Below are 27,056 nucleotides of genomic sequence, written 5' to 3'. Positions count from 1 at the left end.
GGATCTTAGCTGCGGCGGAGGAGCACAGCACGGGGACGAAGATGAAGCAGAGAGCACGACAGAGGAGCCACGGTTGTCGACGGCCACGAAGAAGAAGATGGAACCGGAGCTCAAATCCGTCTTGGTTGGGAGCGGGCAACACACAGCGAGCTGGTGATGTCGACGTGAGCTGGAGCGGCTTGATGGCAGCGACACTGGACACCCGCTCGGCAAATCCATGAGCGTGGGAGCGACTTAGTGCAGCGAGGTCCGTAGCTCGCTGTGGAGAAGAAGAGACACGGTTATGAATAGTTAACCGGTTTAATCCGGTTTGACCCGGTTTACTTTTATCAAGCCAGCTCGAGTTTGGGAACTCCTTTATATAGTTTTAGCCTCCAAAAACCTATTTTTATCTCATTTTTCTCTCTAAACTTTGTTTCCATTGTAAAAGCTTGAATCTTTTTATCAATCTAAGAAGTACTTCATCATATATTTGTGTTTCTCTTGCTCATTAACATGATTTCCCTTGAATCTCATGTAGATTTAAGGTTTCTCATGGAGATTATAGAGTATACATTTTTTGGATTCATGGGTTAAGGTAGATTATGGTGATTAGATTAGTTCTAGGATGTTTTAGTGTAGATCCTTCTTAATCCTTGCTAGTAGAGTATTCATAATGCATCTTCTGAGTTGGCCACTCAAAAGTTGATCTTTAGGCATTTCCCACCCAAAAAGTGTTTGATGAAATGCATGAGACAACTCTCCTAGGCTTTTAGTACACTTTGCCAAAGACATTTGTTGTTAAAGGTGCTAAGATAGCTAATAGACTTGTTAGTAATGATTGCTTTCATATTATTCAACCAAAGACATTTGATGTTTGAGATGTGTTAGCAAATGAGCATTCATCTAGACATAGAGCTTGCTTAGAATTGTGTTTAGGCTTAAGGTTGATAGTTTGATGGATCATTTGCATTCCTTAGTTCGAAACCTGATCACCTTATATATCCTTACCATGGATCCATCCTTAGCTTTTGATTGAGTTCTTGTATTTGTTTCTTGATTGAATTTGAGATCATCTTGTTTTTATTTCTAGGATCTTAGCTTGTCACAAATCATCCTCCATCTTCTTGTTTGCTTAGATTAGGAAAGCTTGTGCATTCTTGGTGCATAAGTCTCTAGTTCTTTGTGGTTCGACAACCTTTCTATACTATCATTTGACTTGGAGCCTTGAAAACTTCCACCATCAAGCAACTTAGTAATATGGCCTAGTAATGCATGTTTTAATCCAAATAATGAAGTCCAAAGGAAGGTTGAAAGCAAGGAGAATATTTGTATGAAGTCTCACTCAATGCTATCAAAAGCTTTAGATATATCCACCTGCAGACAACCTTAGTGATGCGGCCCCTCTTATGGAAATCTGCAACAAGTTCTGATGTAAGTAGAAAATTTTCCCCTAGCACCCGACCCTTCACAAAGCCACCTGGTTTCTTAGAACTGTGTCCTGAGTTATGGTCTTTAGCCAGGAAAACAGAATCTTTGAAATTATCTTGTAGACCGTATTACATAACGAGCCTGGCCTTAGTTCTGAAAGCGCTGAGGCTCCAGCTATCTTTGGGATCACGGAAATCACAGTGGCATTTGTCTGTCTAAACATGTAGGAAGTGAGAAAGAAGCTCCTAACTGCACTTATCAAATCTCTTCCCACTAACTCCCAGGATGAAGTGTATAATTCCGAAGAAAACCCATATGGACCTGGTGCCTTACATTTAGGTAATGGAAAAACAGTGTCTCTGATTTTCTCTTCTGTTGGTATTGCCACTAATTGATCATTTCTGGAGGAATCATGTCTATAGGGATGAATTGCCTGAATATAGTCAACTGTGAAAGGAGTTACAGCCACTTTTGATCTCCCTTGAAGATAGGTGTAGAAACGGAAAATCATAGCTTTTAGCTCCTGTCCATCAAACACTCTCCTATTATTCGCATCAGTGAGGAAATGGATTACATTTCTAGCCAAGTTTGCCTTAACAGACTTGTGGAAAAAAGCAGTGTTGAGATCTCCTTTCGTCTCGCACCTAACCCTTGACTTTAACTTGAAAAAAAATATTTTCAGCTGCAGAAAGCAAAAGCCATGCATTCCTAGCATTTGCTTCATCCAGGAACAATTGTGGAGTTGGATTCGTCAAAACCTGGTTTTGAATTTCCTGAAGATTCTCAAAGGCTTCTTTGGATCTCTTTTCAATATCGCTGAAGCCAGTTCTGTTAATTTTTTTGTGGCAAATCCTTGTAGCTCTCAACTTCTGATAAAAAAAAAGACCAAAGGCGTTGAGGATATAACCGGCAACGTCCAGGCAGACTCCAATAGCTCATTGTAATTCGGGTGAGAAGTGAAAAAAGAGGAGAAAGTGAACCTAACATTCCTCCGCTGGGGCTCAATACCAAATTGCATTATGTACAAGGTGAGTGGTCAGAGGTTCCCAGAGCATCAAAAATTGCCAAAGAATTAGGAAATTTTTTTCAGCCATGCCCCATTTATAAGAGCTCTGTCTAGTTTCCTTGATCTAGGGCTGGTGGGGCTTTTATTTGACCAAGTGAAGAAACATCCCCTGTAAGCCAAGTCGAAAGTCTCACTCTCTTGAAAACACTTGAAAATCTGTCATACCTCGTATTGACAAGTCAGAAGGATAAAGAGAATAAGCCTCTGATACTGTTAGAACCTGATTTAAGTCTCCCATCACAAGCAAAAGGGGAGTTCCTGATAATAGATGATTGCGCAATCTGAGTAATTGAATTCCATAGTGGTACCCGGTCGGTCCTCTCATTGAAAGCATAGACAAAGCAAACAAAAACATACTCAAGGGTAGCCGGGTTAAAAAAACCTCAAACCATGATCTGAGGTGACTGCCACAGACAGAGACGGATTCTATACCACAACAATTCGACCATTCTCTGCTTGAGGGCTATGATTAGAATCAAAATTCCACCCAGAGAAAGTAGAAATAACTAAAGAGTTCAAAATATCTTGCTTCACGTGAGCTTCCAAAAGAACACCAAACAAAGGGCGATTTGTAGACATCCATCTTTGAACATCTGATTGCTGAGTATTGCCATTTAGGTTTCTAATATTCCAGCAAAAGCACTTCATAAAGAAGTCAAAAAGGTTTGGATGAAGTGCTTAGGCTTCCAAAAAGGGAGCCTTCCCATTGAAATCTCCTGCTGAACCGAGGATGAAGGGTCCAGTCTATCACAAATCTGGAGCATAGCCTGTCTTTGTTGCCTCCTTATCTTCCTGCGATCCTTTTCTGTTGAGAAAGGAGGAAGTTCGGCTTCTGCAGCAGTGATGCGCTTGTTATAACTCGAGCCGGAATGGTATAGTAGATTTGACATAAATACAACACGAATCTATGTGTTATTGATGGTCAGATACATCTTTCTAAAATTCTTATAACAAGCCAACGCTTATTTCTATAAGTCTCTCTTGTATTTTCCATTGAACGGTCAATATGATATCTCACAAAGAGAATTTGAACGTTTTGTTTCTTTCTAAATAATTACTTTTTATTTTAGTTTTTCTTAAAAAAGAATTGTACTGAAAACCAAGTCGATAGATATGAGTCACATGATGTAGATCGACGAGGTTTATTAGACCAGCGGCGAAGCTATGTTACATGTATTAAGGTGGAGCAGTTCCGGCCAACATAATATTACAACATGGTAAAATTTAAAATAAGAACCATTTTAAAGATCAAGGCAAAGTTATAAATTGGAAGCGAAAAAGACATCAAAAATTATTTTAAACGAAAACTTGAATTGGAAAGCATCCACTAACCTAAAAAAAGTAGAAGGAAGTTTCACATAACCAAACAAAATTAGTGGCGAGAACTCATTTAGTCGAGAATGGTTATTGGTTAACCTGACTAAAAACAATAATTTGGAGACCACTTAAATCCTCCAAACAATGAAGGACAAGTAGTAATTTCAGTTGAGTTGTAATATGATTTGTAGTTCAATGTAATTTGTAGTAAAATTTATGTGGTAAAATTGTAAGTTTTTGTGGTAAGTTTGCAGTAAAAATAAAAGTTATCATTTTACTAAAATTTATGACTGACAACATTTTTGATGTATAAATTGCAGTATAGATTTTAAATAAATGAATTAAATATATAAATAGTAAATTATTTATTAAAAATAAACCACTGAGATACTTTTAAAAAAAATTAAAAAAATAAAAAAATATTTTATATAAGCATAAAATTTGAAAATTAATTTTCAATATATATTATTTTCTAAATATTGTAATCATTAAATACACTATTTATTTTCTAAATATTGTAATCATTAAATACACTATTTATTCTAATATCAGTAAAAATAAATTAAATGAATAATAATAATAGCATGAATTTTAATTTTTTTTTTAAATCCAATAATAGCAGAAAACCATATTCCACCGCTGACATCAGCACCATCAACGTTTTCATTGTTAAGCATCTTCATCCAAAAATAAATAAACATAAGACGTTACGCTTATTTGTTTTTGCAAGTTAAAATGAAAAGTATATTATAATATTTTTAAATTAATAATTTATAAATTAATATCTCTATAAATTAATATAATTTCATTGTCCCAAATTAAGATTTTGGTTCAATTAATATCTCGATAAACTAATAATATCTATAAATTAATAAAAAAAATTAGTTTTAGGGTAATCCTAACATTATTAATTGATAAAAGTTTCACTGTAATTTTTTTAAGCAAAAGAAGAAGACGTGATAAGACATTCAGAATTTTCACTTTTATTTAAAAAGAAACATACATCAATCAAGTTTGTAACTCAAAACATGGAATAGGTTTATGTTTTGAGTTAACATAAAGGGTTTAACTCAAATTTGAAACTCAACTAAAACACATCTTAAATCAAACTTTAAATCAAAATATTAAATTTGATGCATGATTGGTAACATTTTTGCTTTACAAGTCTAACTCATACTTAATCAAAGGTAACTCATGTTACCAATCAAAACCACATCACAAAACCAAAACAACCATAACGTGTTATGAAATGAGAGAAGTGTTGCTGTGAAAGTTGTGTCTTTCTCATTAGCTCTTGCCACTTATATATAGTGGTTGTCACATAAGGTTTTACATCAATGGAGAATCTACACAATGAATACACTTTGACTACATTTAATACAATATCAAGACTTGGTCAAAGCTCATAAATGCTTCGGTTGAATGGGTCTTCATCTTGATAAGTCTCGGGCGGAATATATACGGATCGAATAGACGGGTCGGATGTAAATCTCCTTGGTCTTGGTTATAGGCAATCTACACAAACCATACTATGGTTTATAACAAACGTCAACAAGAACAATAAACAGCCCCAATTAAAACCTTCAACGCTAAACGAATAATAGGTAACATAAACCTGCTCAACTAAAACCGGGTACAAACATGCAAACAGGATCATTCCAAATTTTAAAGAGTCATAAACATTTTAAATATTAAACTTAAATAGGAAATTAATATAATTTGGAAGTCATACGATGTATTTTATTTATTATTTATTATTGACTGGGAACCGACCATACATGCATGATACATGCAAGAGTAGAAATAGAGAACCAAATAACCTAAGTGAGATAACGCATGCAATAAAGGGGAGAAAATATGAGAATGAGGGGTAAGTAGAGCCATCTTATCTATAGAAACCATGGACTCAGACCCACAACAACAACATCACTCCGAGCACCATCACATTCTCGAGAAGAAGCTTTGAACAATAAGTAATCAAGTCAAGTTCCCTCAATAAATTGTGAAATCACGTCAAATATGCCGTTTATTTAAATGATCTATGAGTATGTAAGGTTTTCAGTATTCTGTTTAAATAAATTACAACTTATGGTTAAATAGGATTTTTGCATAATATGCTCTACAATATACACACTATCCATAGAACCCACTTTTCCATGATGCATTCCTTTTCTATTTCTCCAACATTATAAAACCCTCCTACTCCCTCTTGCTTTAAACCAACTTCTTCCCACAAAAATAAATTAATTATACAAACTCTTTCAGATTCATCTTTCACTCTTATAAACCAAATAAAATCAATGATTCCGGCGGGAATCACCGCATATTGTCAATATTTATCGCCGGAAAATTTAGCAACACTTCCGGTGGAATTCAACATGATAAACATGCCGTCATCTCCAACATCTTCCTCTTCCTTAACATACTTAAATGATCTCATCAACAACAACTTCTCATCATCATCCAACGGTCAAGATCTCATGATGAGCAACAACTCAACTTCCGACGAAGATCATCAGCATCATCATCATCAGAGCATCATCGTACTCGACGAGAGGAAACAGAGGAGGATGCTTTCAAACAGAGAATCCGCTAGGAGGTCGAGGATGAGGAAACAGAGACATCTTGATGAACTCTGGTCTCAGGTGATAAGGCTTCGCAGTGAAAACAACTGTCTTATTGATAAGCTGAACCGTGTATCGGAGACTCAAGATAGCGTATTGAAAGAGAACTCTAAACTCAAAGAAGAAGCTTCTGAACTCCGACAGCTTGTATGTGAACTAAAATCTAATAAGAACAACGACTAAAACAACAACTTTGTAAGAGAGTTCTCGGAATGAGATTATGGTTTGTGTTTTCTTTGTATCAACAGAAAAAGATCGAGGGGATTTTGAGTTTTGGTTCTTTCTCGAATAAAAATATATTAGTATATTATATTGTATGCATAAGTATATATACTGAAGTTAAATAATACTGACTTAGTTCTTGAGCATATATATTTCTGTTATCTACTCTCTCTTCTTTGTATATCTTTAATTTATTATGACTTGTGAGTAATCATAATTATAGACATTCCGGGTAACGTATTAATAGTACATTACATATCTGATTAATAACATGCACAATATTACACAGCTCTGCAGATTCGGATTCTAATTGATTTATATATTTCGCATTTCCATTAATTTATTTTTTTGTAAATAACAATAATCAAAATATTTACGTCATTATGTGACTTTTTGGTTATTAATTTCACACTTTGCTATTCTGTAAATTATTGTCATGTTCCACTATCATATATTATGTCGACATGTAATAATTCATTAACATCAGAATCAATGTTATTCTTACTTAGAAAATCTACTTAAACTCATCAATATTCCCCATAAAGTAATGTTTTTTTTTTGACTGAACCATAAAGTAATGTTTGAAGTATATATTCTGACATTAATACTTCGAACACGTAAGAGATTTATAGAAAGAGTAACAAAAGACAAAATAGTGAGCAAAATTAACTTAAATATTTTTTGTTACAAATAACAAAAGAAGAAAGAAAAGAAAAGTGGTGTAATAAAATGAAGATGAGATATGACGACCTCTATTAACAAATTGGGAGAGTTGTTCGCCGCATAAATACACTTGCACTAAACATCATCGAAATCATTCATGGCGAACACGAAATAAAACAAAAGATTTCTAAAAATGGTGGCCCTTCTTCTTATTTGTTTTTGTAATATAATGTAATACTTAATCATCAGATTTTTTATTTTCTTATTGCTTTGATCAACTTTTTTCTCAAACCTTTTTATCCGTTTAAATCATCACTCCGACTGTGACAAACCCACCAAGAATGTTTTCTTGAATTTCACCTGGCGCATTACTATTATGCTAAACTTGAGCACTATTATTTGACGTACTACTATTTTCTTCGAGGTTTAGCTTTTTGACCTACTAAAACACACTAGTCGTTTATTTTCAACCACAAGGTTATAAAATATGAAAAAGTTCAGCAAAAAAGGTTTATAAACTACACTAATTTTCAGCCACAAGTTTCACATATTTATTCTCTTACCATCTATTCTTTTAAAAGAGAAATACATATTGACATAATCATTTATTTCATTGGCAATTTACACCAAATACTGTTACACCAAATTTGGTTTAATCTTTATAGTTTGTAATGATATTTTAGTTTTTTTACCATGCTTAAATAACGGTAGATCTATTCTATTAAAAATAAGATTATGATCTATTGACAAATGTTATATTCAACAATGTATTTCATTTATTTAAAAGATTATTTTATCAAATTAAATTAACAATAAATATATATAAATATCATCACAAAAAAATCCCAAAATATAAAATTTAAATTTAAAAAAATAAACAAAAAATATACCCGTACTTTGAGAAAACAAATCAGAATCCAGTTAATGTTATTACCAACCAATATTAACCCATATGGAATCGCACAGCTTAGGATTTGGTCGATTTATCTGTAGATAATTACTATATAGAAAATATATGAATAGTATTTGCTAATTGGTTTGGACCTAGACACAGTAGACACCACGATCCTTATATTCAGAAACGTTGGTCTGTGTTAAAAATGATTCCGAACAAATATTTTCGTTATGCAAAAAGTGAACAGTTGAACAATATTCTTTGTGGCTATTAGCCCTTCACGAAAGAAGAAAAAGTCAAGTCCGACACTTTCCCATTACGCTGTCTAATAGAAAAGATATATTCAATTTTTTTTTTCTGATTAACCATGCGTTGGCCCCTTCGGAGCCCACCACCTAGACCCGACGCCAGCCTGCGTCTGTACCGGTTAAGGTCCTGGACACGCCTCCCCGCCCGAGTTTCGAACCCGCGTTCCCTCAGCCGAAGCCTCGGGGTACCACTGGACTAACTCGTCCGGATTAGATATATTCAATTATGTATCGATTAATTGCTGAACAAAGTTATATAAAAAATCATATGGTACGATGAGTTAAGTTCGAAATGAAAGAAGAAAGACGCTTCAAATGTTTCTAGCCTCATCGTAGTTTTTTTTTTTTAATTCATCAACAACTTTCATTCATCAAAATGAATATGAAATTACAACCACACACGATTTTGATCCAACATACAAACGACGAAATCTAGTAACACCTAGAATCACTGATATGGATCTTACGCTACCTAATTGGGACGTCGTTGTATTTTTTATCCACTGAATCGAATTCACCCCACGACCCGAGATGAACTGACTCTTAACTACTAAATTAGACTAGATAACCGCAAACAACAATGTACCAAATAGAAACATTTATATATATTTATAAATATATAACAAAAATTTCTACATATCTATATATTTTTATATTTTTATTATTTGAATCGCATCTTATTTATTTCGTAGTTGTTCTACATGTTGCCATTCAAGTCCAGATTCTATAGAAAAACACAAAAAGATAAAGAATCACGGAGGGTGCTAGTACCCCAACAATCTAAAAACCTAGTGCATTTTCCAGACTATTAAAATGTATATTAAACTATATGTTTCACGATTTAGCACCATAGGTTTTGTTTTTAATATTCAATATCATTTTTTCTTCCACTTGATCATTCAATCTACATTCAGTTTTTTATATTTTTAAGTTCAGTTTTATATTTTTGATACTACAATAATTTTGTTAACAAAAATTAACACTTTATTTTATTAACTAATCACTATTTTCTATATAAATTAAATGAACCTAATCTCTATTTATATAGAATTTAAAATATAATTTTTGTATAAAAATAAAATAATTTATCTAATTTATGATAAAATTATTGGTTTAAATAATTAAAAAGATACAAAAATATTAAAAATTTATAGAAAATGACATGTGGAGTTGGTGATCTCCACTTTTTCTTTATTTTACATAATAATTTTTTTCAATACCAAATAAGCTAAATCATTAAATTTCATTTTTCAACTGGTTCGTTATAGTAATTCAAAAATTTAACATCTTCACTTTCAAAAGATTTACATTACTAGACATTTTCCCAATTCATTATATCACAAGTAGACACTTTTAATACTAAAAGCACTTTTACACTTCCATCACATAAAATTTCACTTTTACCTTTTTGTCACAATCCAATGTTTTAAACATTAAATACTCATTGAAAACCATAATTAACTATTAATTTAATTTTCTTTATTAATTTTCTTATTTCTGAAAATAGTACATATTACTATATATATATTTTCATATTCAATGTTATCACGGACATAACATTATTAGAACTTCACATTATTATTTAGAATATACAAATTTTCATTATTTATGAATTTGATAGTTCTTCAAAGTTTTTACTTTATTAGTGTGTATTTGTTTCTTCTAGGTTATAATATTTTCAATCAAATTCAAATGACGGATTGATTTTGAGGTTTTTGATTCCTACTTCTATAATTAGCTGAATCGAAGTTTGTATGTGTTTGGTATTGAATTTTTTTTCATCAAAATTGTTTTTAAGGTTTGTTTCTCTCTTCATGGGTTCAAAGATATTTTATGCAATATAAAAATAGATAGAGATAAATAAAATATTTTTGTTACCTTCAAAATATATTTTATGTTGCTTAAATTGTAGTTAGAGGACATAATATATATTTTCTTAATATCAAAATTATATTTGTAAAATTTGTTTTTATGAAATCACATTATATATATTTTCTTTTCATCAAAGAAAATAGATAAATATTATTTTTATTACTTTTGAAAATATATTCTTGTCGCTTAAAATTATGTTTTAAAGAGAATTTTATTTATTTTTAATATTAAGATTATTTTGTAAATGTTTTAATGGAATCATATTATATATAAATATAAATTTTATTATTTATAAATGTTTCCTTTTATTATATACATTATTTGCAAAAATCAAAATAAATTAAATTAAAATTTTAATTAACAGAAGTTACTAAACTAAAAAATCTTACTAATGATATTTAAATATTATATTTCTAATTTATTAAAAGTAACTTTGTAATTAACTAAAAACTAAAACGAACACGATATATTCAAAACTTCTCAAATAATATAATATTATAAGATATATCTATTTAAATAAAAAATATATTTATTTTATATAGCCCATAAATCTACTATTTCTTGTGTTAAAAATATTAACTCATTGTAAAAGAAAATCACATCCCATAATTGTGTAAAATATTTATTAAATAATTAAAATAAATATATTACCTGTCTTAGATACGGATCCACAGATGCTGAGATATCCTTCCGTTTCGTGAAGTAAAACAAACCTCTTCACTCTTTATCTCTCAGAGCGACAAATCTCTCGAGACTAACTCTGATCCGATCAACAATCTCCATCACCATTAGATCAAATCGGAAATTCGAGATCGATCGCATTTGATCAAACTTTTCTCTCTCAATCAATCTGGTCAACCCCCTCCGATGATTTAAGAATCCGATTTAGCGCAAAGTCCGAAACTTTACCGAGATGGGTTTCCTCGAATCGGTGAAATCGATCAATTGGGAGCACGAATCGTTCCCTACGTACGAGGATTTCGTGTGGTTGCCTCTCTTCGCTGTCTTCTTCCCTTCCATACGCTTCCTTCTCGACAGATTCGTCTTCGAGGTACCAACAACTTTTTGATTTTTTGTCGTCTCTGTGAATCGCATTTAATACAACAATAATAAAAGTACATGTCTTTGACATCTTCTTATAGTATATATATATATACAGTATGTGCATCTCTAGTTTCTACTTTTAGTAACGACCCTTGTGAGCTATCATTACTATTGTCACTCCTGTCTATGATTGAATCTTTGCTTATCAATGAAGATTGTTTTTTTTTTCATGTTGTTGAAATAGATATATACATTATGTGTAACGTTAATGCAATGCTGATTGTTAAGAGAAAGTTTTTAATTTTTTTTTCTTGCGGTTTGGTTCCATTTTGATGAATGTAGAAAGTGGGAAGGTTGTTTATTTACGGAAGGCAGAGTCCGAAAAAGAATAACAAGAAGACGAAAATCAGAAAATTCAAAGAGTCAGCTTGGAAGTGTATCTACTACCTCTCAGCTGAGGTGCTTGCTTTGTCTGTGACGTACAACGAGCCTTGGTTTACAGACACTCTCTACTTCTGGGTTGGTCCTGGAGATCAGATCTGGCCTAACCAACAGATGAAGTAAAAAAGAGTTTTTTTTTCCTTGATTTTTTTGCTAGAGATGTGATCTTTAATGAAAATCATCTTCTTGTTGTTGGTATGTTGCAGGATAAAGTTGAAGTTTTTATATATGTATACAGCTGGGTTCTACACTTACTCTATATTCGCGTTGATCTTTTGGGAAACAAGACGTTCTGACTTTGGTGTTTCCATGGGTCATCATATCACTACTGTTATCCTCATCGTCCTCTCCTACATCTGCAGGTAATGTTACATATACTGTCTTGAGAAGAAAGGATCTATCTTTTTACATTTGATGTTCTTTGTATGTGGTTAGATTCTCTCGTGCTGGCTCTGTTGTTCTTGCGCTCCATGACGCGAGCGATGTGTTCCTTGAAGTTGGGAAGATGTCTAAGTATAGCGGGTTTGAGAGTATAGCAGCCTTTTCGTTTGTGCTTTTTGCTTTGTCTTGGGTGGTTCTACGTCTCATTTACTATCCTTTCTGGATCCTTTGGAGCACGAGGTCTGTTTATATACAACTTCTATCTTGAATGTGTGTTTTAGACTTTGTGTGTTAATGTGTTTGTGTCTGTGTGAGATGCCAGCTATCAGATTATTATGACTGTGGACAAGGAGAAGCATCCTATCGAAGGACCGATCTACTACTACATGTTCAACACACTCTTGTTTTGCCTGCTTGTGCTTCATATATTCTGGTGGGTTTTGATTTACCGGATGCTTGTGAAACAAGTACAGGATCGAGGCAAGCTTAGCGAAGATGTCAGATCCGGTACGTTTAGTGAAAATCGTATTAAAAGTGTAATCTAATGTTTTTGGATCATTGAAGTAGAGGTTTTAAAAAAGTTTTGTGTCTTTTTTGCAGATTCTGAAAGCGATGATGAACATGAGGATTGATCATTGCACGTTTGGGAATCTCTATTTCTTAAAAAAAAACAGAGAGGACTTTCAGGCTTCTCATTTCATTTCATCTTTCTGGGTGTTTGCTAAATTTTAAAAGTGGGGGAGGATCTTAACCAGAACAAACCGGTTTTTGGATAACTTTGGGAATTGCATTTTTGGATCGGTTTTCTTGAGATTTGTTTAGACATTGCTTCACTTGTTTTTTTTTTTCCTTTTTTTTCTGTAGTGTTATTTTATGGACCTCTTTTGTTGTTTTGGAATAACACAATTGCTTTGTAACCGACTGTCATAACATTTTATGGCTAGGTAAGCGAATAATTCTCAGGAAAAATGAGCTTTTTTGGAGTTTTATTTCTTAAATTCCAATGTCCGAGGTGGGAAAATGAGCATTTAAATCCTCAACTATTTAAAATCAGCAAGTTTAATCATGAACTATCACTTTCATGATTTTATTCCTCAACTAATAGTTGATTCGGCAAATTAGTGATCGAAAAAGTCAATCGTAAAGTCATAAACAATTCTCGTTAGTTTTATATCAATTATCTCCGTCAATGAACTTGAAAACCTTGAAATTTTCAAATTCAAATCTTTAACTTTGAGTGAAAACGATTTCTCGTGACGGAAAGACGGTTTCCAGTGATGTTTATTTTCGTGATTGTACTAGATTTTTTTCTCTTTTCACCGGAAACCGCTTTCCGTCACCAGAAATCGTCTTCACTCAAAGTTAAAGATTTGAATTTGGAGATTTCAAAATTTTCAAATTCAATGCTGGAAATAATTGATATAAAACTAACGATAATCGTTTATGATTTCACAATTGACTTTTTCGGTCACTAATTTGCCAAGTCAACTGTTAGTTGGGGAATAAAATCATGCAAGTGATAGTTCAGGATTAAACTTGCCAATTTCAAATAGTTGAGAATTTAAATGCCAATTTTCCCTGTCTGAGATTGATATATTTTTAATTCTGATATCCAAGTTAATTCTTAATATTACTACTAGTACTACTGTATTTAAAAATAAAATAAAAGCACCTAAATAATTCAGTTTGAATAATGGATTTAACAAATCCGTTTTACCCCAAGAGACCAAATTTGATACAGTATTATTCATCATACCAAATATTTTATATATATATTTTATTATGTTTATTAAATATTATAATTCAATTATTATTATTAATTAGTCTATTTTTCAACTATTATTAATCAGTTCAAATTTGTAACTAAACATAAGTATATTGTATATATATAATTTTAAATTATTTTTACATAACTAAAATATTTTTGTTGTATTTTCAAATGAAAAATCACTAAGTTATTATTATTTTTATTTATAAAAAATAAATATCGTTGAACTTAAATTTTCTATTTTATCTCAAAATAAAAAATCAATAAATAATTAAGAAATCACTAAATGATTATTATCATTTATTTATTTAAAATATCTATTATAATTTCTATTTAAGTTATATTTAATAATATTAAGTTGACCAAACTTTAAAATATATATTTTTAATTTTAATTTATAATATAGTTAAATCTGTATTTTTAACTAATACAGATTTTATTAAAATAAATATATTGCTTTGTTATGTGCTTTTCATGAATATATTATTGCTCTGAGCGGCGCACAATAGAGGCGAGCGTCTTTGTGGGTTTGTGTCGAGAGGTTTTACTAAAACCGTTTTAGCATCCTCATAGTTGTCTTGGTCGAGAAGACAGACAAACTTGAAACTCTCTTTTGTTCGGTTCCTTCTTCATCGATATTTGTATTTCCTAAGAAAAAACAGAGGTATTTGTCACTTCTTCCTCTAATCGATTGCCTCTCGATACTTGTACATCTTTCTCGATTCGATTCTCTTTAAAAGTTTGAGACTTTACTCCTCTTCGCCTCTGCTTATTTCTCGAGATTTAAAAAAGGTTAGAGATGTAAAAGTTTAATTAATTGTTCTAGTTCCTCAGAACGATGGATTCTTATGTACCTCTGTGATTAGTTTTGGAGGGGGGGGGGGGGGGTTCGGATGATTTAGCTAGCATAAGATCTGTAATGTTGGGGTTTTACATAATTGATTCTCAGATCTCTTTATTTACTTTAAGCACTTCTTTTGAGTTGTTCCATTGATTGTAATGGACACGAACAATCTAGTCATGAAAAGTCAACTTCTTTTTGAGCACTAACTAACACAAGTCTTCGTCCGGTTTACTTCGTATTGCTGCAAGTTCTGTTTACATGTCCTTATAATATCACTAAGATCTCTTATTTGGAACATAAGATAATGTGTGTGTGATGTCAAAAAAAAAAAGATAATGTGTGTGTTTGCATCTCTGTATGTTCTGTTTGACTGCCTCTTACTAGCTTCTTTGATACAGGAAAAAAATGGAAGACGTATTAACCGAGAATCCTCCACCTTCAAGATTCTTCCAAGAAGATCTCAACAACTTCGCCTCCCCACCACAACCCCTTCCCTCCCCTTTCATCCTCTTCTCAAACCCCAAACCCCAACTCCCCCTCAAACCATCTCTCCTCATCATATCCCTCTCTTCACCTTCCCTCTACATCTTCCACACCTTACCTTCAAAGAAAACTCTCATCGCAACTCTCATCCTCCCCGAACTCCCCTTCTCCGGAAACACCCTCGAGCCTTCTCTACAAGACAGATCCTGCAACATATACTCCTTGACTGACACCACCAACAACAACAGCTCCATCCTTTTGGTCTCCGTTCAGCTTCCTGTCTCTCCTGAACGGTCTAACCTAGTCTCGAGACTGCTCGTTGGACAAGACATTGTCCCCGAGAGGGTTATCATCTTGGATTCCATTCAGAGCCGTAACTTCAGAGGGAGGCTCTCCCCGGACGAGGCGTTAGCTGCTAAGCTCGAGACATCGTCCGAGAAGAAAGCAGCAATAGCGTCTCGGTTGAAACTGGATTACTTCCCATCAGGGAGTGTTGTAGATGGTCTGAGTGCTTCGCTTTTGAGCAGATGTCAGCTGAAGAATATCAGAGGGGCGTTGGTGGTCTCGTGGCCTGAGTTTGATCCTTCTGTGGTGAGATTTCTCGGTGCTCTGCTGAAGAGCATCGTCCCGGGTCTGGATGTTGCAAGTGTGGGCAAAGATTTGGAGAAGTACTCTTCGAGAACTGGTCTTAAGAAGGATGCTTGGCTTGACTCTGATCTATATACATGATTCTGAAGCAGCTGTTTGCCTCAGCTTCTCAAAAGTTGTTTCTTGTTTTCTTATGTAATGGCTTAGCTTTCCTTGGACAAAACAGAGACCTTAGGTGTTGGTGTGTTGTGTCCTCATTGCAAACAGTTTTGTTTCTTTTGTTTTGGGAAAAATTATCTTAAGTTTATTAAGAACTATATATGGTTCACCAAAAAGCACAATATATAGTGAACCATACCGTGAAACAGCTTGTGTACAAATCTTGTTTATTAACTTTCCATAACTGTAGTATTTATATACAGGTGAGATTCACAGATAAAGCCTTGGCTTTTACAAATTTACATCCTTCTTATCATAATCTTCAAATACAGTTTTATCTTAATTAAGACCAAATCCAATGATCAGCAAGCAGATACATGCAAGGCTTAAACCAAATTGTACAGCGAATTTCTGGTTTATTGTTCTTCCATCAGATGCTTCATCAAACAACAAAGAAAGTAAAAACAAACCCATTTTAGCTTACAGTCTCTAGAATTCTAAAGATTTCATAATTTCCTTTCTTTTCATAGTTGAAAGTTTAGATTTTACTTACGATCAGAACTGCTAAAAGTAAGTGACGTTGGTTTAGGATGAGTCATGTTGCAGTATTCCTCAGTTCTTGTTGAACAAATCTGAGGATTGCCCATTACACTGCATAACAAGTAGATCAAATGTTACATAAAAATTTATTTTACATGCTAAGTATAATTAATTATGGTAACGTACAAATGTCAAAATGTGGATACGTTGCAGAAAAGGACACTGTTTTTTTCCTTTGAACAGAGTAAAACAGAACAGTTCCTTTTCATGAATAGACTTACTTGAATGTATTGGCATGTAATATTGGAACTGGACAACTCAAGTTATTGTAGGACAGATCCCTACAGAAAATTTTAAATGTATAAGCAAATATACATACAAGAAGAAAAGAAAAAGGAAATAAAGAGAGAGTGTGTACAAAAGAATTAGTCGGGTCATGTTTGCCACTGAGGTAGGAATTGTTCCTGTCAGGCTATTATTGTTCAGCTTCCTGCTCCAAAAATTTAAACACAAAATCCCTCCATATATAATTATTTTTATAAATTATGGTAAAAAACATTTGGAAAATTAATGGGTAATTCAGTTACAAAAAAAAAAATAAAAAAATTAATGGGTAATCTTACAAGTATTGAAAATATGTGGGATGAGAAAGAGTGGATGGGATTACACCAGAGAAGTTATTGTTAGATAGATCAAGTGTTTTGAGTTTCATCAGTTTCCCAATCTCAGGAGGGATATTTCCCGTGAAGTAATTGTTCTGCAATAGCCTTTTATATGTATATCCAAAAAAAATAAAAATTTAGAAAACTTTATTTAGAAAACTAAAATAAACAACAAAACTACATTATTAAGAGATGAACACTGACACAGTCTCAAGATATGTTAAATTGCCAATACTTGATGCAAGAGTTCCTGACAAGTCCTGGTTTGCACCTCCTCTACACACATATAATTAAAGACCGTAAGTAAACACATGCTTACATTATATATTTGTGTATTTAGTTCTTACATGCTTAGGACAAAATTATCAGCAGAGCAAGTGATCAGATTCCAGCTACAAGGATCAACTGCTGTGCTGTCCCAGTTTACTAGAACTCCATGAGGATCAATCAGTGAACTCTTGATATCTACTAGAGCAAGAACTATAGAGGAAACAACAACAACCAAAAACATGTTTTAGGAAGAAAGAAACATAAATAGAAAGAAGGAAAGAAAGAAGATTTTATTAGTGAATGTTACTTTCAAAGTTAACACCGTGTATAAGCTCTGCAGGAGAAAGACAGAGGAAAAAGATCCAGAAGAAGGTTGAAGAGAACATAACATAACTCTTTTTAACTTCTCTTCTTCTGTGCACCATCTTTGTCTGAAAAAAACTTGTTTTTCCTGCACTCAGACTTGTGTGCTTAGTACTTTCTAAGGTGAAGAATTTGAGATGTTAGCGTATAGACAAAAAGATCGAAATAAAAATAAGGCGAGAGAAGATTTGTGGTTGTGCAAGAGAATTTGGTTCGGTGGATGAGATTCCTCTTCCTCTAGAATGTTTTAGCTCATTTGTTCTATATTCTCTATTTAATATTCATCATTACTGTTTTTGAGAGTATATTCTGTTGACGTATTACATACCTAACGATTGGATGGAATATATACTTGCATTATAAACTTTGGTAGGATAAACCGAGTAGCTAGCGGATACAGTTAGAGGCGTCTACAAAATGAGTAATGACTCCATTAGCCCATGTATTTAAGTTTTTTAAAGAAAAAATTTAACCAAAATCAATCTATATACAAATGTGTGTGATGAACTTTGTCCAGTTAACTCTCTTCTCTCCACTTCTATGATATCAGCCTCTAGGTTTGATGATCTCTTAGCTAAAATTTTCCTTTATTTTATTTGCACTTAATTAAAGCTCTAGTCGGTGCTGGGCTCTAGTCGGTGCTGAGAAGCGGATCAAACCTGTTCTGCTTGATCCGTTCCACCACAGTTGAATTATCTGTCTCATTTGAAAATCTGACTATAGTCAACATGCACCTGTCCCGCTGAAATTTGTGATCACTCTACATGATCCGCAAATATTTTAATTTTCCAAAATAGGTATTTTAATTATTCATTTTCAAAACAATATAAATATATATTTATATAAGTAAAATAACATAAATATTGTAGTTTTACATTTTTGAAAAAACTTGGATTTTTTAAAGATAATTATGGGTTGGCGGATATATGCAGTCAAATCAGGATGACCCGCATGTGTACAACAAAACATATAATTAATCTGCACTCGGATTCAAATTTTTCAAATCAATCTACATATACCCGTCTCCTTATAGATCAAACGAGGTGGGAGCCACGAACATTCATTCAAACTCCTAAGAGCATCATTATTGCTAAGTCCTTAACATTGGTCCTTAATATACATATATGTATATATTATATATGCGTATGTAATTGTTTGCTAAGATTAAGAAAACTTTCGATTTCGGTTTCCGTAAAGTCCTTAACAAACAATTACATACACATATATAACATATACATATACATATATATGTATTAAAGACCAATGCTAAGGACTTAGCAATAATGATGCTCTAACTCTGTCTCTAGTGACTTATAAGTTATATATATATATATATATATAATAAAAATGTATTGTAATTTATCATTATTTCTAGCTAAATAATATTAGCTTGGCGAGGAAAAAAATGAAAAGAAATAACAATGATTATTTCCGAGGAAAAACGGAAAAAGGTCTTTTTAAATTTACTATTTTGTCGTGTTTTTTCAAATTCGAACAAAAGATATGTGCTAAAACCAATCCAAACTAAAAAAATAAATATTTAAATTTTAAACCTAAATTTTGAACTGTGGAAATAAAATCTGCACTCACTAACTTATCATTGTCAAATGTTAAACAATGCTTAGTCAAACTAAATGTGGCATCTGATGTATCAAGAAGAAGAAGAAAATGACGTCGTTTTATTTATTAATATTTGACGTCGTTTTATTCATTAATCAAAATAATGTCATTCGATTTGGGGCAAAAATCAAAATTAAAAACCTTAATCATTTTTTTCAATACTCGCACTCTCTCCCAATTCAAAACATGAACGATAAACAGTTAATCTATCCTATTAAAAGTGAAGTACAAATAAGTACTTACTCTGATTTTTTCTTATTATTTACAATGAATTGCCACTGCCTCATACAGTGCCGTTTCATTTATCTATCAAAAGTCTAACATTCTCGATTTCTTTTTGTACCTAAACCGTATCTATCATATTGTAATTCTATTATTCCTAAACCGAGTGACCAAAATTAATTTCCTTCTCCCCATCAATGGTCGTTTGACCTTCCCTGCAAAATGAAAACTAAATATATAAATATTTAACCACGTTACTTATAGCTGTCAGTATTATTATAATTAATTCATGTAACTTATCTTTCTAAACCATTAATTTCATGTATGTATTATTATGTTTACTCTCTAATTTTGTATGATCAATTGTATGTTTTGTCACATGGCTATTTTAACAATTCTCTAATATAGATAAAATCGTATTATTATATATTTATAATGTATTTAGATTACAATAACAAGAGATATTATAGTTAGAATAATTTGTTATTATCTGCTCACAAAATCAAGATAATATAGTTATAATAATATAGTTATAAAAAGTTTCCTACTTCTCCGCTAAAAAATGACCATATCAATCAGCCAATATAACTAATTCATTAATCCTAATAAATTCATATTCCCAAAATATACATATATTAAAAAAAAATTACTAACATATTTTCCAATAATTATTATTAAAAAATGTTTTCAATACATATAAAAAAATATAATACAAAGGCAAGGTTCATATACCAACTTAAATTATAATTTTTATATTTCACATTAAAATTTTAAATATAATATATGTGATTATTTATATGATAGTATATATAAAATACTATTAATTATATGTTTACTCTGTTTTTTTTTTAAAATAGATTGTGAGTTAGAGGTGGGGGTTCGGATATCCAATCGGGTTCGGTTTGGGTTTTATTTTGTTTCAGGTTTTTGGGGACAACGATTTTAGTCACATTCGGATATTTCTAAATTTTGGTTAGGATTCAATTCGGATCTCTGCGCGTTTATTCGGGTCCGGCTAACCCATTTAAATTATTTTTAAATTTCTAAAGTATATAAACAAAATAATATATTACATATAAATTTGAATAACATATGTTAGAATACCTGAACTTAATATATAAATTGGTTTGATTTAAATATTTGGATAGATAATCAATAATTATTTTGAAGTATATTTGGTGTTTTGAGTATATTTTAACTATTTTAGATATTTATATTTCACTATTTATATATATTTTCAATTATTTAAACCAACTTAAAAATACTATATATATTCTGGATTTTTAATATACATTAAATCCAAAAATAGTATATATATAAGTATATAAATCTATTTCGAATACATTTAAATATCTGAAATAATTCTGTTTGGATCGAATTCGGTTTCAGTTCTCTAAATACCAAAATTTTGATAATTTAATTAATTTCGGTTTTGGGTTTGGTATTTCTTTTTGGATCGGAATTGTTGCGATTTTTGGGATTGAAGTTCTTTGTCCCACTCTAATATTGACATGAAAAACAAAAATATTTTATAAAAATATACCCGCACGGGCGTGCGGGTCAAAATCTAGTTTAAACTATTAAAACTGAAGTACAAAAAAAAAATAACCTTTAGTTTTGCTCAATAATTACAAGTGAATGCCACTCTATTTTTAATTAAAAAATATTTACAAAAGAATAATATATAGAACTTTCCTTAAAAATCTCAAATGAGTTTCCTAATATTTAGCTATTACATCAAATTAAAAGATTGCAATCTTTCATTTCCTTAAAAAAATATTTCAAGGTGTGTGCAGATAAGGATCATTGAAAATGCAAAGTGATGATAATTTGGATAAAAGAAAACTTATTATTTAATGAATTCGTTTTTTTATAATAGCAATTAAAATGTCTCTTTGGTTACATTATATATGTAAATTTAAAGCACTTCTGAGATACGAAAATCCATACTAAAATCATATACTAAAACCAAAATCATACGTTAATGTAACTTATGTTTACTAATCTAAATACAAAAATCCATAAATCATATTGTAAATTTAGATTATTTTTAATAATAAAAACACAAAAATCCATACTAAAATCATATAGTATAAATTATTTAGCATTTCAAAAATTTAGATGTAATATTTACAAGCAAATATTCAATTATTAATAATCTACTCCTTATAAAATTATGCGGTAAATATCTAAACTATTAAAAGGGAAGTACAAATAGTACTTACCCCTTAGTTTTCCACAAAAAAAATTAAGAGATTGCCACTAGGTTTAAATGGGTTTTAGTTTCATTAATTAAAATGTTTGGTTAATTTAATTATAACCTATTATGAGGTCTTACTTGGCTATCACACGTGATAAATTTTGTTCCAGTTAGTAATTAATTTTATTTTTCAGATATTTTTTTTGTCAAATTTTATTTTTCAGATATAAATTGCCAATATAGCTAACATTAACAATATTGAAAATCAACGTATTGGTAATTATTTGAAAACAAATGAACCTTAGGCTCTAACTGGTGGCATATGGAACCAATGGGAATGATCCATTCCCACTCATTCCTTAAAAATTACACCATTTATAGGGAATTTTTGTTCCGTCTGATTTCTTGTCATTCCTTAAATTTTAAGGAACCATAGAACAAAAGTATTCCTTATCAAAATTGATATGGAACAAAAGTAATAAATAATCTTTTTAATTCCATTGATTTTATTCCTATTCATTCCTTTCCTACTCATTTCTATTCCTAATTTAATGGTCACCAGTTAGAGCCTTAATTATCTCATCAAAAGATTCCTAAAAAATTGACAATCATTTATTAAGGTAGATATTAGTGTATTAGGAGGGATTTCTTTAAAAACGGAGTATTACATTATATTTATTCTCTAGGCTTGCATCTAGATGTTCAATCCAAGAATTTGTTCGGTTTCAGTTTTTTGGGTATTTCGGTTTATAAAAATAGCTACCATACTAGGACCATATTTACTTTAGTTTGGTTCGGTTTCTATACTGTTGATTTTTGGTTTATTCAGTTTTATACCAAAAATTAATAAATTTATTTATTTTATAATATTAGTGAATTTTACGTTATATGATTAGATACAGTTTTTTATTTATCATGGAAATATTTCGGTTTTTGAATATACCATTTTTTCATTTATTATTTAAAATAATTAGTACATATACTAAGTTAGTAGTACTAATAGTTTTTACAGATTAAAAATAAAAAAATAATTAGTAATCCATAATATTATAAATAAATTAGCACACATATTTGTGAATAAAAAGGTAAACAAAATATGTTTTAATTAATTTGATAAAAATAAAAAAATAACTTTTAAACACTTAAAAGTTAGTAAATATATTAAAACATATTAAAAAGAAATAAAAATATAAAAACTAAATAGTACAAATAAATTTAACCCTAAAATTTCCTTAATAATTACAATCATTCCACAGGTTAAAACACAGTAGTTTTGCATTTCATTAACCCATTAGTTTCCTACCAAAACATACACGCTATACCTTTCCTTTCATTACACCATAAATTTTCGAGATTGATTTCCCATAATTTAATATTGTTTTGGGTTTATTGCATTTACATTGTCAAGATCATAATCACTACTCCCTCCGTTTCTTAAAAAGTGTCATTGTGATATTTTCACGCAGATTAAGAAAGTTGTTGAAATATATGTAAGTTGTAATTAATTATACTTCTTTGACCAATAGTATTTTAGATAAATAAAATTATTTATAAAATCAATGCAGTTTGCAATTAATTTTCAGCTGAAAGTTAGTATAATTTATATTGGAATTGTAAAATGACACTCTTTGTGTAACAAGAAAATAAGTTCAGAGTGACACTTATTATGAAACAGAGGGAGTATATATTAAAAGAAATCCATGAGTTCTGTTTTTGGAGTCACCTTTTTCTTACCTACACGAAATTTTTGAAATATAAGATATTTTAGAAGGAAATCATCGTATAAACAGTATATTGCTGGTATACATGCTAAATAAATTAATCACAATCGAAAATATAAACAACATATCGATGGTATATAGATAACCAATTGAAAATCAAATATCTAACGTAAATTTACTACTCAAATAAAATTTGATTTCCATAGGTGAACTAATTTTTAACAAATTCCTAAATTTTAGATTACCACTAATTTATTCATAATATATCTTCTGCCATCATTTCAAATTCCATTTATCTTTTTTTTTGCTACATAAATTCTATTTATATCAAAATTTCCTATAGGCACATAAAACTCCTAAAGATCTAACTATTATAGATAAATACTAAATACTAAAATAAAACAATAAATTATTGAGAAAACAACCATTAAAATTCCAAACTTTCAAATTAAAGTAAAAAAAAAGAACCTCCAACTTATGTTTGAGCTAAAAAAAATTTCAACTTTCAAATATTGGTCGTTTTAATCATCATATTTTGTTGACTCGGCTGTTTAAAAAACATGAATAGTCAATTATTAAACTCGATTATATAAATAGATGTTAACTTTCTAAAAGATGTCATTTTTAAAAAATTAGTTAAACGACGTTGTTTTGCTTCTTTAAACACTTAAAGCATTTCTTTCGCGAAACTAACGCCCCAAATCGACTTCATATTCCTCACTAGAAAATGAGGAAGATGAAGTCGATTATGGATATAGTTTCACAAAAAGATGCTACGAGTCGACTTAATGTTTAATCAGTTTAAAAAAATATATTGTTTAAAGAGATAACAGACATCTATTTTTGTTGGCAGCACGGACATCTATATTTCCAATCGAGTTTAACAGTTGACTATTCGGATATCTTAAATGGCCAAGTAAACAAAATATAATTATTAGAACGATCAATATTTGAAAGTTGAAGATCTTTTTAGCTCAAACATAAGTTGAAGTTTTTTGGCTTTAGTTTGAAAGTTCAGGATTTTATTGGTTGTTTTCTCATAAATTATTTGTATCTATTCTATTAAATTAGAAATATGACATATTGATATATGTTTAGTCCAACTATTTTAATACAATCATTATAATTTTTTACTAATCGTTTGACAAATATATTTTACACAAATATGATTACAAAAAACAAAAATATGATAAATACACAAATATGTAAATTAATTTTTAAAAATTGTAAACACACAAAATATACCCACCCTTCAAAAGGGCGGATCAGAATCTAGTAGCTTTTATGATAGCGGAATATCAGTTATAAAAGGTTCTAAAAGGTTCAAAAACTAAAATTAAACTGGTCCTGGTTATGTATATGGACTACTATGAGTGATAAAATTGACCTATATAGATTTTAAAAACACATCTATAGTTGAGAAGAATCTTAACTTGATACTTGTGAAATTGATTTTGTAAGTGGTTGCATATGGTTGTGTGGGCATATCTCCAAGGCTACAAACCCATTGTGAAAATAAAACTAATCAATGGTTGTTTATGATAAAAAAAATGGGTAAGAACAGTTCTATCAATGAGGTTTAGGAGATATTCTTGAACAAAAAAAAAGGAGATATTCTTATAATTTAAAGAAAATGAAAAGAAAAATTAAAAACATGAAAGAGAGTGAACAAATCTTAAATGATGTTCTTTTTAATAACCTCCTAAACAACTCAAATAACAGATATCATTCAACTGTTATTTCAATTAATTCAAGAAAATAAAAAGTTAATCATTTAGTTATAATATTTGATATTTTTTCTCTTTTAGAACCCAAAATGGTTTCTTATTGAAAATATTTATCTTTGGATCTATGGGTGACACATCTTCAAAGTGCGTGCTTGTTTTTTTTAACGGATTTTAAATGCGTGCTTGTTGTTAACATATACTTATTTAGATGTTAGGGTTTCTTACATAAATTTTAGATACAATTTCCTCTGCTTTTATGTTTTAAACAGAAATTTTAGATACAATTTACTCTGCTTTTATGTTTTAAACAGCAATTTTAGATACAATTTACTCTGCTTTTGTTGTTTAAACAGCCAAATAGAAATTTAATATATGAAACAATTCATCAGACATACTTATTTAATAACTATACTGAACAGTTCTCAGATCTTGAACCCAGCAGAGGTCACATTGAGTCGTGTGCTCCGGATGGGAATTAGAGAAGCTGTCTCCCAAGCAATTGGGTGGCAACTACTAAGTAACGTACTAGGAGTCTAGGAGTATTATTTATAGCCTTTTCTAAATATGATAACTTTTGTCTTTTTTTCACAAATGTCTAGGAAATTTTCTTGTGATTTCAAATTAACCTTTATTAACCATCTGTATGAAAACTCACTTGTTTGTTCTAGTTATCTTCAAATATATATATTTACTAGGTATTTTTCTGCACTATGTGCAGTAAGAAATTTTTAAATCTAACTTATATATAAAAAAATTTATTATAAATTTTACTATTTCTTACTAATATTTAATATAGATTTGATATATATTAAATTAATTTGTATAAAACTAATAAAAATGATATAAAAATTGTATAATTAGCCTAAACAATATTTATAAAATTTGTAGATATATAAGAAACTAATGACCTTACGATTAGATATTTAAGTTTTTGAAAAATTGTAAAAAAATTGAAAGCTTTAGTAATACAAATTGTACAATTATACAAAAACAATAATATTTCGAAATTTGAAATGTTATATATGAATGTATTTATTTATAGATGAAGTATGAGCTATTACCATATTTAAAATTCACCAAAAAGAAATATAATATTAAATATAATATATGAATTATTACCATATTCTAATAAGTTTGGCAAAAAATATAAATCAACTTTAAATAAAATTATCCATGTCATATTTTTCGGAAGCCATGTCATCAATTTCAGTAGCCATGTCATATTTGTTTATTTTTTAAAAAAATTGTAGAAATTTTTGAAAGCTTTAGTAATACAAATTGTATAGTTATACAAAAATAATAATATTTCGAAATTTGAAATGTTATATATGAATATTTTATAAATAATGTATGAGCTATTATCATATTTAAAAATTACCAAAAATAAATATCAATATTAAATATAATATATGAATTATTACCATATTCTAATAAGTTTGCCAAAAATATAAATCAACTTTAAATGAAATTATCTATGTCATATTTTTCCGGAAGTCATGTCATCAATTTCAGTAGCCATGTCATATTTGTTTTGTGAAATTGATTATAGAGGGGACATGTGGAAAAATCACTTCGCAAATATAGTCTAAAGGATATATAAGAAATGAATGAATTAAATAAAACTAGATTTTGACCCGCCCTTAAAA

At 30.3% G+C, this 27,056-nt stretch overlaps 4 protein-coding genes across 6 annotated transcripts; 3 read left to right on the top strand and 1 right to left on the bottom strand.

Moving 5' to 3' along the window:
• Positions 1 to 5,884: 5,884 nt before the first annotated feature.
• On the top strand, positions 5,885 to 7,004 carry LOC108810002 (basic leucine zipper 43-like). The gene has a single exon (XM_018582132.2). The coding sequence runs from the start codon at positions 6,094 to 6,096 to the stop codon at positions 6,598 to 6,600; it is 507 nt and encodes a 168-aa protein (XP_018437634.1). The 5' UTR covers positions 5,885 to 6,093; the 3' UTR covers positions 6,601 to 7,004.
• Positions 7,005 to 11,045: 4,041 nt separating this feature from the next.
• On the top strand, positions 11,046 to 13,232 carry LOC108806038 (ceramide synthase LOH1). The gene is made up of 6 exons (XM_018578053.2): positions 11,046 to 11,428; positions 11,764 to 11,981; positions 12,069 to 12,224; positions 12,298 to 12,483; positions 12,566 to 12,750; positions 12,844 to 13,232. Exons 1-6 carry the CDS (start codon positions 11,291 to 11,293, stop codon positions 12,873 to 12,875), a joined length of 915 nt encoding a protein of 304 aa, XP_018433555.1. The 5' UTR covers positions 11,046 to 11,290; the 3' UTR covers positions 12,876 to 13,232.
• A 1,270-nt stretch (positions 13,233 to 14,502) lies between these two features.
• On the top strand, positions 14,503 to 16,243 carry LOC108805951 (uncharacterized). 2 transcript variants are annotated; one of them, XM_018577945.2, is made up of 2 exons: positions 14,503 to 14,675; positions 15,254 to 16,243. In XM_018577945.2, exon 2 carries the CDS (start codon positions 15,261 to 15,263, stop codon positions 16,065 to 16,067), a length of 807 nt encoding a protein of 268 aa, XP_018433447.1. In that variant the 5' UTR covers positions 14,503 to 14,675; positions 15,254 to 15,260; the 3' UTR covers positions 16,068 to 16,243. The 2 variants fall into 2 exon arrangements, with proteins under 2 accessions (XP_018433447.1, XP_056845895.1); XM_056989915.1 differs by having other exon boundaries at positions 14,503 to 14,803.
• A 50-nt stretch (positions 16,244 to 16,293) lies between these two features.
• LOC108805952 (protein NSP-INTERACTING KINASE 2) lies at positions 16,294 to 18,214 on the bottom strand. 2 transcript variants are annotated; one of them, XM_056989916.1, is made up of 8 exons: positions 17,865 to 18,214; positions 17,635 to 17,767; positions 17,492 to 17,563; positions 17,249 to 17,401; positions 17,044 to 17,115; positions 16,907 to 16,966; positions 16,639 to 16,736; positions 16,294 to 16,522 (listed from the first exon to the last, which is right to left on the bottom strand). In XM_056989916.1, exons 1-8 carry the CDS (start codon positions 17,980 to 17,982, stop codon positions 16,425 to 16,427), a joined length of 804 nt encoding a protein of 267 aa, XP_056845896.1. In that variant the 5' UTR covers positions 17,983 to 18,214; the 3' UTR covers positions 16,294 to 16,424. The 2 variants fall into 2 exon arrangements, with proteins under 2 accessions (XP_056845896.1, XP_018433450.1); XM_018577948.2 differs by having other exon boundaries at positions 17,249 to 17,392; positions 17,865 to 18,210.
• Between the last annotated feature and the right edge of the window lie 8,842 nt (positions 18,215 to 27,056).

This window comes from Raphanus sativus, chromosome 6 (genome assembly GCF_000801105.2).
Source record: "Raphanus sativus cultivar WK10039 chromosome 6, ASM80110v3, whole genome shotgun sequence".
Taxonomy (NCBI): Eukaryota; Viridiplantae; Streptophyta; class Magnoliopsida; order Brassicales; family Brassicaceae; genus Raphanus; species Raphanus sativus.
Note: the sequence above shows the minus strand (reverse complement) of the source record. Positions and strands in the feature narration are given on the sequence as shown.

Coding starts and splice junctions, on each gene's coding strand:
- LOC108810002 (XM_018582132.2), top strand. CDS start 6,094: ATGATTCCGGCGGGAATCACCGCATATTGTCAATATTTATCGCCGGAA.
- LOC108806038 (XM_018578053.2), top strand. CDS start 11,291: ATGGGTTTCCTCGAATCGGTGAAATCGATCAATTGGGAGCACGAATCG. Junction 11,429..11,763: donor TCGACAGATTCGTCTTCGAG/GTACCAACAACT, acceptor TGATGAATGTAG/AAAGTGGGAAGGTTGTTTAT. Junction 12,484..12,565: donor TGGATCCTTTGGAGCACGAG/GTCTGTTTATAT, acceptor GTGAGATGCCAG/CTATCAGATTATTATGACTG.
- LOC108805951 (XM_018577945.2), top strand. CDS start 15,261: ATGGAAGACGTATTAACCGAGAATCCTCCACCTTCAAGATTCTTCCAA.
- LOC108805952 (XM_056989916.1), bottom strand. CDS start 17,982: ATGGTGCACAGAAGAAGAGAAGTTAAAAAGAGTTATGTTATGTTCTCT. Junction 16,967..17,043: donor ATGACCCGACTAATTCTTTT/GTACACACTCTC, acceptor AATTTTCTGTAG/GGATCTGTCCTACAATAACT. Junction 16,737..16,906: donor TTACATGCCAATACATTCAA/GTAAGTCTATTC, acceptor CTTGTTATGCAG/TGTAATGGGCAATCCTCAGA.